General features: G+C 38.0%; 1 protein-coding gene across 2 annotated transcripts in view; it reads left to right on the top strand.

The window, feature by feature from the left end:
* LOC124370048 (beta-chimaerin) overlaps positions 1–13,106 on the top strand; it is a 45,635-nt gene that overhangs the window by 11,547 nt on the left and 20,982 nt on the right. For both annotated transcript variants that reach the window (XR_006923142.1, XM_046828367.1), the window contains exons 5-6: positions 3,944–4,131; positions 5,321–5,572. Coding sequence is in view for 1 of the 2 variants with exons in the window: in XM_046828367.1 (XP_046684323.1) it covers positions 3,944–4,131; positions 5,321–5,572 (440 nt within the window). In the remaining variant the exon portion in view is untranslated. The remainder of the gene's footprint in view (positions 1–3,943; positions 4,132–5,320; positions 5,573–13,106) is intronic.

The following is a 13,106-nucleotide window of genomic DNA, read 5'->3' as shown; positions in this document are numbered from 1 at the left end:
CATGTCCGACATGGTCAGGTAACGTTTAACCCACACCAAGCTTTACAAACATTACAAACTGTACTATGATGGTCAGCACTATGTCAAGGACAAGAGGTTTGGGACTCTGGCAGAGCTGGTTGCTGATGGGTTGCTTACTCTGCTTATGGAGTGTGAAGCAGGCAGGCCCTTACATAGTCCTCATGTCCGACATGGTCAGGTAACGTTTAACCCACACCAAGCTTTACAAACATTACAAACTGTACTATGATGGTCAGCACTATGTCAAGGACAAGAGGTTTGGGACTCTGGCAGAACTGGTTGCTGATGGGTTGCTTACTCTGCTTATGGAGTGTGAAGCAGGCAGGCCCTTACATAGTCCTCATGTCCGACATGGTCAGGTAACGTTTAACCCACACCAAGCTTTACAAACATTACAAACTGTACTATGATGGTCAGCACTATGTCAAGAACAAGAGGTTTGGGATTCTGGCAGAACTGGTTGCTTACTCTGCTTATGGAGTGTGAAGCAGGCCCTTACATAGTCCTCATGTCCGACATGGTCAGGTAACGTTTAACCCACACCAAGCTTTACATATGCCGTATTTGTTCTGAAACTTGAAAAAATAATACATAACACTAAACAGGAACAATATGTGAACTGCAGTTCATTGATTATTACACCAATGTTCATTTAAATATGGAGATTCCAACTATTCTTAAACTCCTGTTTTTGGTGTCAGGGGTTCCAAGAATGGGTTCTGATTTTTTTTAACCTTCTGTAATACAATAGCTTATTATATGAAATTTCATGACATGTTAAAACGACGGAAATAAATTTTGAGTTTAGATCAATTTGGTGTTTCAAACTTGTTATTGTAAACCGTGAACCAGAAAAAAGAGATTATTTTATTTAATAGTCATTATTTTTACAGAATGAGTACGGTGGTATGAGCATTTATTTGTAAAACTGGTATGCTTAGAATTTCATTTTCATTTTTCAAGTATATAGCGATGTAATTAAATTATATATATATATATATATATATATATATATATATATATATATATATATATATATATATATATATATATATATATATATATATATAAAACAAGTACAGTAGTGTACACAGTTTTAGAGTTCCTTGATTTTTTTTATTTAGAAAGTAAACATGTTGGTCCATATGACAATGTAACCAAAAATAACAACATACATATTAAAAATAATGATGGCTCTAATAAAATTTAAAAAATATTTACATATATTTATTAGGAGACATATTATAACAATGATATGGAATGCAATGGATGAAGGATCCATTAAAGATTAGAAAATACACAGATAAGAACTTTATTTGTTAGGAGTGACCGGGCTTCCCCAGTTTAACTACGGTTTAATACAAACAAGTCCCTTATTTGTTTAAATCTTGTTAAAACAGGTCATACTTATAGAGTGGTTATTATCTAATGGACAGTTATTATCTAGTGGTAACATTATGGTGTGGTTACTGTTTTGTGAATTGTTTTAGAAAGTTTTGTGTGTTTTAGTGTTTATTAATTGTTGAATTTGAATCGCTTTATCATTCTTATTTTTAAATAACATTCTCAAATTATTACTGCCTACGAGTAATAATATGCCATGGTCATGACTATAAAGTAGAAATTATATTTATTTTAGGTTTTCAAATGAAAATTATCATAAGGCAGAAAGGAGATTTATTATTGTATATCCTGACAGATCTGTGACAAGGAAATAATTAAGGAATTCAGTAAAACAGTTTCGAGTATCGGGATCCATCTCAGATGCTCAGGTCAGCCTACTTTAGGCGAAGATCAACAGTTTGAAATTGTTGCACAATTTATTGAAGATCCTCAGCAGTCCACCAGATCAGTAGCAAATCTTTCTGATGTTTCCCAAGGGTCTGTGGTATGCTTACTGAAGAAAAATAAATTTCACCCTTTTAAAATTTAGCTTGTACATGAGTTTAAATGAAGGCTATCCAGACCATCGTCTACAATTTTGTGAGTAAATGGAAGCACTAATTTCTGCTCATTGATTGTTCAAAACGTTGTATTCAGGGTGAATGCAGTTTTTTTTGTCAATAGAGCTGTAAACACAACTGCAGGTACTGGGACATAGAAATTCCCCATTTTCCCATGAATCCTGCACTTAATACCCAGAAAAAGTAAATATGTGGGCCAATGTTTTGGGAATCACATTTTAGAACCATTTTTTATTAATGGGAATCGTAATCGAGAACTGTATTTGCAAATATTACAAGATCAATTTTCCCCGCAATAACTACTGTTATTAGAAAAAATTAACATGAATTTGATAAAGACATCGTTCATTTCTAGCAGGATGGTGCCCCAGCACATTATCACTGTGCTGTACAACGTTATCAGGGAAATCAACTACGTGGTTAGTGGATTGGTAGGCATGGTCTAGTAGCATGGCCTGCACGTTGTCCGGACCTCACAACCATTTACTTTTTTCTATTGGGTAACATTAAATCTATAATTTACAAAACACCAGTAATAAACCTTAAAAATTTACGAAACAGGATTTTTGAGGCCTGCAACCAAATACCATTTTAGACTTTTCAAAACCTGAGAGAGGAGCTCACCCTACACTTTTACCACTGCCAAATAGTAGAACTTTAGTTTGAACATTTGATTTGGCTTGGCAACATGGTGAGTTATTAAAAATATTCTTCTGGTAACTCTTGCTATTATTTTGGATGAGAAAGAGATAGCGATCTCTGGTTTTCACAAGTCTAAGTTTTTTTGTGCTCTTCAAAATGGGGGGGTCACTTGAGAAGAGTTTACATTTAAAATTTTTGAGTTGTCCCCAAAATTCTTCATTCACAAATTCTTAAATCACCGAATTAAACTTCCTTTCATCATTGCACGACTACCCAAAGGATATCTCCTTATATAAACTTAAGAACAAAATAGAGAGGGTTCTAACTTTTTATTCACTTTGAAGTTATACTGTAACATGCTATTGCACTTATTTTAGCTCTTGGTCATAAAAGTATTTTCCAACTAAAACTACTTACATTATTTTTGGAAAATGGTGAAACCCTTTATTCATTGTGGTGATGGCTGTAAGAGGGATGATTTAAATCATCCTGGTCTTTGTCAATACAATTTTGTAATTGTTGGACGACAATAAAATGATTCTGATTCTGATTCTGATTCTGATTCTGAGCCTCTAAAATGAGATATAAGTTCTTCTCCAGTGTCATTGGATGTTATCAGCCACACTCCTATTATTTTAAAATACTTAGTATCAATGTAAACTGGTCAGTGACTTCAGTTCAACAGGCAGGTAGATAGTAATAGAGTCAGCTGGCAAGCAAGTGAATATTGGCGATGTCTGTATCCTTAGGGTGAACTAATGCACAAACAGTTGCCCCAGGAGGGTTCACTTCTGGTTACAGCACAGGCTACAGCAAAAATCGATGGGTCACTTAAATTTGGGCAAACCTATAGGTGTTCAGGTGCGACACATCACTAACCACAAATGTCGAGTTATTGGGGTGCATGGGTAGATCGATAGGTCTAGTCTGCTGCGGGAGATGACTGTTGAAGTTGGTGCGGCTCCCTAAGTGTTAATAGGTGTTGTTAGCCTAGATATAAGAGCGTGCCACCCCTGCCTGCTTTAATTGGAGAGGCTGGTACAGAGCTGGCTTCACCTTCTTCCATTGAGACATGACTAAAATTAATGCCCAAAATCCTTCTTCATTGATCTCAACAGGATGGGGCCCCCTACCCCCCAACCTTACCCATCCAGAATATCCTGTCACTCCGGAAACAGCACAGAAGTCCTTTTAGGACTAAGTGCAATTTCTCAGCTTCTTATCCGAAGAGAACACAAACAAGTGCACAAACAATGGTGCATTTTCTCTTTCATTTTTGATAGTGGTCAGGAGTAAGATGTCAGTTTTGTTTGTAGGTATGAGCACAGCCCAGCTTACCTCACACTGAACCGACTGAAGAAGAAAGCACAGCAGCAGCAGATTGAGCAGGTGGACTATGACAAATCGCATGCATTCAAGACACACACATTCAAGGGACTCAACTGGTGCGAATTCTGTGGGAACTTCTTGTGGGGCTTTACTGCACAAGGAGTCAAATGTGACGGTACAGATTTAATTCTGGATTATTCTTATTCATATGCATGGTGTTTACAGAAGGGGGTCTCAATGTCAGGATATGATTAAATATATCGTAATAACAATACAGAGCGGTAATTTCATTTCAATATTTGAGTTACTACAACGTGAATGTATTCAAATATAAAATATTGATACTAAATATAAAACAGCAAGAATTAAAAATCAACCTTTTAACATTATAACTAGCATATTCCACTTATACCAGTGCCAGTGGCGCAGTGTAGTGGGTACGGCGGTTATCGCAAGATAACCAGATCAAGCAACGCCGAGCGTGGCTGCTGCTTGGACAGGTGACCGCTGAGCGATCCTGTCCTTGCAAGCGGCCCGCCTGCCCGGCCATTGGTGGTGGTTCGGAAGTCACCTTTAAGCCGTTGGTCTCCAGGTTAAGTGTTAGAGAGGGCTTCTTAGCCCTAACTTCGCCTGGTAAAATAAGACATTCTTTACTTTTACTTTTTTACTTATACATTAGAAAGTAGTTCCTTTTTTAGTGTTCAATAAACACTATCAACCATTTACAAAACAATATCAAAGTCTTGCAGTTCACATCCTGTTGAAACATTGCTTACACAATTAACTCCTTGAAGTATTTCGGCCTCACTGTACAGATATATCCTCAGTCAACAGATGTTATACTGAAATTCATTCAGTTTTGGTTTAACATCTGTTGATTGAAGAAGGCTCTCCACAGTGAGATTGAAGTATCTCAAGAAGTTAATTGTAGAAGCAATGTTTCAAAACAGTGTAAACTGGAAGACTAATGTCAGTTATGACACTGGCCGCGTAAGTCTAAGAACAAACATTACATATATCTTAATTATCTAAAGATATGTAAAAACCCTATTAGATTAATTCTAAATTGTTCCGTAAAGTTTTCTAAAACAATTGCTATATATAATAAGTCATATACTAGTGGTTAATAATAAAAATTTTGAAAGTCAATGTAAAAATGTTCAATATAGATTCGTAAACAGTACAACAGCAGCGGTAAACGCCACTAGTTTCAACTTCTAACAAATCTTCTGGCATAGAGACAAATTACAAAGTGAGGCTTATCCATCCATAAAACACAACGAGCAAAAAATGTAACAGGCATAAAAGTAGCTGTTGGTACATTCGTAGCTGTTTATTCTTCATCCAATGTTGTTTGTGGCCAGATTGTGGGTTCAGCGCTCATGGCAAGTGTAGCGAGAAGTTACCTGCTGACTGCTGTCCTGACCTCAAGAATTTACGAGGGGTATTCGGCATCGACCTGACCACGCTGGTGAAGGCCCACCATTCCGTGCGGCCATTTGTTGTGGATAAGTGCGTTCGGGAGATAGAGGCTCGGGGGCTGCGCACCGAGGGGCTCTACCGTGTGTCCGGCTTTGCGGACGAGATGGATTCTCTCAGGATGGCCTTGGACAGGGGTATGCTACAGTGATGCCATATTTGTTTGTGTGTCAACATCATAGTTAGTAATTAATTTAAAAACAAACACTCCAATAATAATTAAATTTTACTTGTGTTAGGCCTTTTGTTTTCAATGAAAACATCGTCAGACCCACATAATTAAATCAAAGAGGTTACAGTAATAATATAAACAATTTTGTACCTAAATAAAAGCACATCATTAAAAATACATGGAGATCAAATTTTAAAAAACTAGGAAAGTATATCTAATGTGTATATGAAAAATAAAAAAAATATTTAATTAGATAAAAAACAATTACAGTGAATTTTGGAAAAGACCAGGTTTATTTTTATTTAATTATGTTGGTTTTTCTTTATCACGCAAATATAATTTAATTAATATTTTAGTGTTGTTTTTAAACTAATTAATTAAATCCAATAAGAAAGAAGCTTCTTTGTATATATTTACTTTTAAACGTTTTATTATAATATATTTTTTAACTAAGCTCAAATCATGTGTACTAATGAAATTGTTATTTTTTACATTATTAAATTTCCTGTAAGTTTATCTGAATGATATTGGGCTGAGCTAGTGCTGGATAAGTCACAAGTTTGGTTTTCCATCTGAGATAATTCTGGGGCACTTTTCCATTGCTAATAATAAATCAGGGTTTAAGCTCTGATCGCATTTGTCGCAATTTGCGAAATGAGCAGAGAAAATTCAATGCTGTTAAGAAAAGCAAAATTGTTAGAAAGAACAACTAAAGTATATTGCACTTTGAAAATAAGTTTACAGGATTAAAAATAATGTTTTTCAATGATACTATGAAATCATATATTTTGTCATCAGATTTATTTTCATGTAAGCAAATGCGCCACCGACCAATGAACTGTCTAGTTGGAAAACGCCTTCCTACTCTCAGATCAGTAGTACACAAGGTGTGATCAAAAAGTACGGTAAATAAATTTTTATTTCTAAAAAGTAGTAAATCTACATTGAATTAGATTTAATCTCCTTCAAAGTACTGTCCTTGGCAATGCACTTATTCCAATGTTTAATCCATGACTGGAAACCTATCTGGAAGGCTTCTTTCGGAAGGGCTTTTAACTGATCGCGGTCGTGACCCTCTCAAGAACAAAAGTTGCATGGTGCTAAATTGGGTGAGTATAGCGGATGTGGACAGACAGAAACACTTTTTTCGCCCAAAAACTCACAAATCAGAAGTGAGGTGTGACACGGCACATTGTTGTGATAAAGAAGAAAGCCATTCGCCCACTTTTCTGGTCTCTTTCTTCATATGTTGTTTCGCAAACATTGCAGTACACCCATATAAAATCTAGAGTTCGCAGTTGTTCCCCTTGGAACGAACTCTGATCGCATTATGCCCTCACTATCGGAAAAAAACTCAAAAGGCTAAGAACAAATTTTGGACTCACTCGTCTCATTTGCAAATTATCAGTTAAAATGCATTGAATGGAACTGTACGAGATGTCAAGGTCTTCTAATAGCTCTCGAATAGTTATTCGCTTGTTTAAACTAAACATTGTTTTGTACTTTTTGCACATTGTCACCTGTTTTTGAGATTAATCGATGTCCCGAACACTGCTCGTCTTCAAGCAACTCATTTCCGCTTTTTACTCGGTCATACCTCTTGTGTAGTCTTCAGAGCTACAATGTTATTGACATACAAAGATTTTAACATTTGAGCTTCTCTGGCATTATTTTGCAACTTAAAACAAAATTTAATGTTAATGCATTGTTCGAAATCCATGATACATTCTATGATAGACACTATAAAGCAGAACCTCACTCTAGTGGCTCTGACAGTTGAGTAACAAGCTCTAGCGTGTTGAAACTTGTCGCTGCCTGTCTCAGCATATCACGCTACTAGGCATATTACATCATATGGATGTAGTTTCAGCAATTGCCCGTATAAAAATTCATACACCGTATTTTTTATCACCCCTCATAGATACCCGAGTTTGAACGTTAACCACAAACTAACTAATAGAGCTAAAATTACGAAAGTTACATTATAAACTTGTTTATTTCTACGTCTAGACATATAAAGCAAATTATTTACAAACAATAACCAAGTCTGTAAGAATGAATAAAAGGTACCGTTTGGCACTTTACTACAAAGCTGCAATTTTGAAAATTAATTATTTATTGTTAAATCTGCTATTGGAGGCCCAAAGCCCATACGAAAAAAGGTAAAATTTGTTAAAACAATATTGAAGCTATTACAAGTTCCTCTTGCAGTTAAGGGCACGAGTGGACCGAGCGTGATCGTCACAATACCGCCAATACGATAGTCTGGCGGTTTGCGCGTTCCAACAAGCAGGCGCCAGCCGCGGTAAATTAACAAAATCTGTTTCATTGAGGTGGTGTTTAAAAACTTTAATTTTAAATTGTGTTCACGAAAATAATTGGCCATTAAAATGAAAATAATGACTATGAGTTCAAAAACATGACCAGTGCCTAGATTTTTAACCAAGTCCGGTTAAGAATAAAACTTAAAATGGTTATTTGACATCTTTTATTCATAAATTCAAACATTCTAACATTAAATATTGTTAGGTTTTCATATTTAGTCATATCAATTAATCAAATTTTACGCATTAATATAGTTTTTACTAATAATTAGAATTGTATGTTATTTAGAACTGCTCTTTGCCCACCATTGTCCGATACCATTTTTATTATAAGCCATCTATTTCCACTTATCTTTGTACACACACACACACACACCCACCTGCATTCCAAATCTATAGTGGTCCGATCGTCACGTGGTATGAGGTGACTTCTGCCGACCAATCAGGCGTCCAGGACGCGGACAAGAAAAGCTCCCCAAGGCATCTCTCCAGTTCTTCCAAAGACTCCGTTTCGCTAGGTTGTATGTCAACACCAGCTCTAACCAAGTACGGGCCGTGTCCCTTTGTCTTGTCTCTTGTGAACCGCAAGCCGTTCTATGGCAGTTAACAGTCCCTTCGAGCCGGACATTATTTGGTTAACGAGCCAAAAGTAACTTTGTCGCAACGTTCGTGAGTGAACCGAAAACAGTGTCAAGTGAAGGTGGAATCTTCATGGTGGAATCTTCATCCCTCAGCAAGGACTCCACCAGCGCAACGTTCCTTGGAATCAACCCAGGTCGAACTACAATCAACCCAACTTCATGTGTGTCGAGGTATCAGACAATGGACGGGGCAAGGTAACAGTGTTTCATCATTCTTATTATGGTCCTTCGGAACTAAAGACAATCTTCTTTTCAACCAAGATTTAAAATCCTCAACTAATTCGGACATTTTTGGACAATTTAACAGAAGAAGAAAATCATTTTAACACTTGTATTTTGCTCTAATTGTGTGCCCTTTTTTCCTAATATTATGTTTTGTGATCTCATTCGTATTTTTATTTTTCCCAAACGACTAAGAGTTATTCTTTAGAAAATCAATGTATGGGCTCCACCTGCTCAGCTATCGAAGTATGAGTTTTTAAATATTAGACATTTTATTGGTCCTTCGAATAATTGCGGTCCGCCAAGCCGGATCTAACATATCTTTGGGTCCTTCTGACCGGATATTATACATAATTTTTGGTCCTTCGAGCCGGATTTTCATCAGACTATGGAGAAATAAACTTTATTTGGTGTTGGAAAATAAGACATTGTGTTTCCATTGTGTAAGAGACTAGTATTTGTAGCGCCAAAAGTTAGCGTCCCCAAGCGACGCGCGGCCATCTTGAACACTCATCCCCTCACTACTCTTACATACCACACTACAATTTTAAACGCATTGTTTGTAAACAAACATTGACACATCTTATACCTTACATCCATTGTCTATACACTACATTGCATTACACTTGCAACATTTATTGTTTTGCCAACTATTGTATCTCATTTGTGATTGTCATAATAATTAAGTAAGAATTTATTATGAGATGAAATTGAAATATCTTGTATTAGTGTTTAACTACAACGTCTCTGGAAATATTGTGTAACCAATTATCATAGGTGATTGATGATTTTTATTGTGTATTGTTTATTTGAAATATTGTTACATTATCAAGGGTTAATTAATTTCTCATAATTGTCATTGATTATAATTTAGTTGGTTATTTAGTTTGCTGTAGTAATTTCATGTTTTAAGTTAAATATTCACTAACCAATCATGGCTCCAATCAAAGTCAGTACCTATGAAAGGTTGACGCTGCTAGTTAAGAATAGATTTACCAAAATTCTAAAAGAAGTTGAAAAAATAGTTAAGAGCGAAATCCCTTTAACTCATGTTGTTCAACGTACGTTAAACAGCTATCTGAGCGAAGTTTCCAAAAAACGGAATGACTTCGAAGCTAATTTAGCTAGGATCGTGGAGGTTGCAACGACCGAAGAATTGTCCGAGGAAAGACTCTCTACGGATCAAGACGAAATTAACGATCTTTTCGTTCAGATTTCTGGTTTGATAGAGTCCGCTATGTCTCCTGAGGAAGCGCCGTCAACACCGTCGGTACACAGTGAGCGGCAAACCCCCCTAGCGACGCTGTCACATATCAATCTGCCGCGCCTAGAGCTTCACCACTTCTCTGGCGACCCCGCCAAGTGGGTATCCTTTATCAACTTGTATGATAGCACTGTGCATCGCAACACCGCCTTAACAAGTGTAGTCAAATTCCAATATTTGCTCTCGATTCTTTCTGGCGAACCCCTCGCTTTAATCAAGAATTTCAACATTAGTACAGCAAATTATCTAATTGTGTACAATATCTTACGTCAGCGTTATCACTCAACAAGACGCTTGGTTACTCTACATTTGAATCATTTGATAGATTTACCCGATGTTAGCAGTCAGTCAGTACGAGGACTCAGAACTTTCGTGAACACTTTCCATGAACACAGTGAGGCTTTGAAGGCCATTGAGTGTGACGTAACCACACAAGCCAACCCTTTGCTTTCAGCATTGTTACTTCGTAAATTAGATGGAGATTTACGCAAACGTCTAGAATCTTTTAGGTCCTCGAACGAAGAGGAAACACACACTTTGCCTACAGTCAAAGACATAATCTTGTTTCTGAACACAGAATGTAACATGAGTGAAGATGCAGACCTCCACTCATCAGCAAAGAAAGCTCCAGTTAAAGCTTTCAATCAGCGATCTCAAAAGGTCACGCGGTTTGAAGACAAACACAAACCCACCGCTTTAGTAACAGCTCACAATATAAATAGTAGCAGTTGTTTTGCTTGTGGTAACTCTGATCACAAAATCCATGTTTGTCCCACATTTCTAAAGCTTTCACCAGCTGAAAGGTTTCAACTTGTAAAACGAGAACGAAAATGCTTCTCGTGCTTGAGAGATCATAATTTGCCTCAATGTCAATCATCGCATACTTGTAAACGGTGTCGCAAACGACATCACACATTGCTACATCTCCAGTCAGGCGCGACTGAGCGAAGTGAAGCAAGCAATCAATACTCGACACGTCATCAATCAGCTGTGGAGCGACGTCACAACACGACTCATCATCGATCGATACCACAGCCGAGAGTAGCGGGAAACACCTCCTCCAGCTGACGTCACGAGTCCCACTCCAGTCACGCTGTCTACGACTAAGACGCTGCCACCTGTGCATCCGCCACAACAGTCAACGGTACTCTTAGGTACCATCTTAGTGAAACTAACTGCTGAAAATGGACAGTCCCATGTTTTCCGCGGATTACTGGATTCCGGAAGTACTTGTAATCTGATAACGTGTCAGGCAGCCTCATTGCTAGGAGCAATACGTTATCATTCAAACATTCAAATTGCTGGTTTATCACAGCATGCCTCTAACACACGTGGCATGTTATCTCTTCAAGTCAACACTTTGTCAGGTCAGCTCATAGCTCCTGATCAGGAGTTCCACATCTTGGATAAAATATCTGTGAACCTCCCAAGGGCGAAAATAAGTCCAGAGTTGTCGCATCTAGTTAAGCATTACACCTTAGCGGATCCGACTTTTGACACCCCTTGCGGCATTGATGTATTGTTGGGTGGAACCATAATACCCACTGTCTTCACACAAGAAAATCATAGTTTAGGACCGGGACTGCCACACCTGATCGGCACTCAGTTCGGCTTCATACTTATGGGAACAGCTCCTTGTGTCACCCCGACAGAGCCAGTTAGTAACTATTCGATTGCACTTTTGTCTACTCATGACAACTCGCTTCACACAGCATTACAAAAATTTTGGGTTCAAGAGGAACCGCCTATCATCAATCACAAAAGCATTGAAGAAACAAAGTGTGATGAACTTTTTGATAGTACTCATACGCGAAATGAAGACGGACGGTATGTTGTTAGATTACCGTTCAAAACAGAACCCAGCTGTTTAGGCTCATCTCGGACAGCCGCAGAAAGACGTTTTGTATCCTTAGAAAGGAAGTTTCAAACCCAACCACAATTCGCTGAACTGTACAGGAATTTTATGAAAGACTACAAAGCAACAGGTCATATGACACTTTTGGATAAACATCACGCTGACGAACCCCACTACTATTTACCCCACCACGGAGTAATAAAGGAAAGCAGCTCTACTACCAAGCTAAGGACTGTTTTTGACGCAAGCAACAAGACCATTTCAGGTTTGTCCTTGAACGACGTGCTACTAACTGGAAGGAAACTACAACCAGACATTTCCAGTATTTATTTTAATAAACTTCCGCTCTCACGCTATAGTGTTTTCATGTGATATAAAACAAATGTATCGACAGATCTTAGTGCATCCTGAAGATCAAAACTTTCAGTTAATCTTGTGGCGAGATACTCCGGAACAGGAGATATCTACTTTTAAGCTAACAACAGTGACATATGGGATGAACAGTTCTCCATATTTAGCAATCAAGACACTCTCGCGGCTAGCAGAGGACGAAGGACACGCCTTCCTGGACGCAGCCTACGCATTGAAGCATCACACCTACATAGATGACATTGTGACAGGAAGTGCTTCACTAGAATCAGCTATCCAACTGCAAGACCAACTCATCCAGCTACTGGCGAAGGGAGGATTCGAGTTGAGAAAATGGGCTTCGAACGAACCCCGACTTCTGGACAGACTACCAGCTACTCATCGTGAGACGCCTCGCTTTCTGCAGGACTCACAATCTACGCAGTTCTCTATTTTAGGACTCCATTGGGATCCAGTTGAAGATTGCTTTCGCTACAATTTCAAACATCAGAGAGGTAGCTTAACTAAGAGACATGTGTTAAGTTTAATAGCCAGATTGTATGACCCGTGCGGCTTCTTATCACCACTGATAATGGTAGCGAAAAGTTTTATGCAGCTCCTTTGGACACGGGGGCTCCAATGGGACGAACAATTGCCACCTGAACTAGCTGAAAAATGGCTATTGTTTGTGAACGACACACAGGATCATCTGGGTGACATCAAAATCGATCGCGTATTTCCCCTCCACGCCGCCAGCAGCGTAGAACTTCATGGGTTTTGTGACGCGTCTGAAAAAGGCGTCGCAGCCGTCATTTTTATCAAGTGTAACCAAATGAATGAGGCCC

The sequence above is a fragment of the Homalodisca vitripennis genome, chromosome X (genome assembly GCF_021130785.1).
Source record: "Homalodisca vitripennis isolate AUS2020 chromosome X, UT_GWSS_2.1, whole genome shotgun sequence".
Taxonomy (NCBI): Eukaryota; Metazoa; Arthropoda; class Insecta; order Hemiptera; family Cicadellidae; genus Homalodisca; species Homalodisca vitripennis.
The sequence above is the reverse complement of the archived record's forward strand: the minus strand, read 5'-3'. Positions and strand labels throughout refer to the sequence as shown.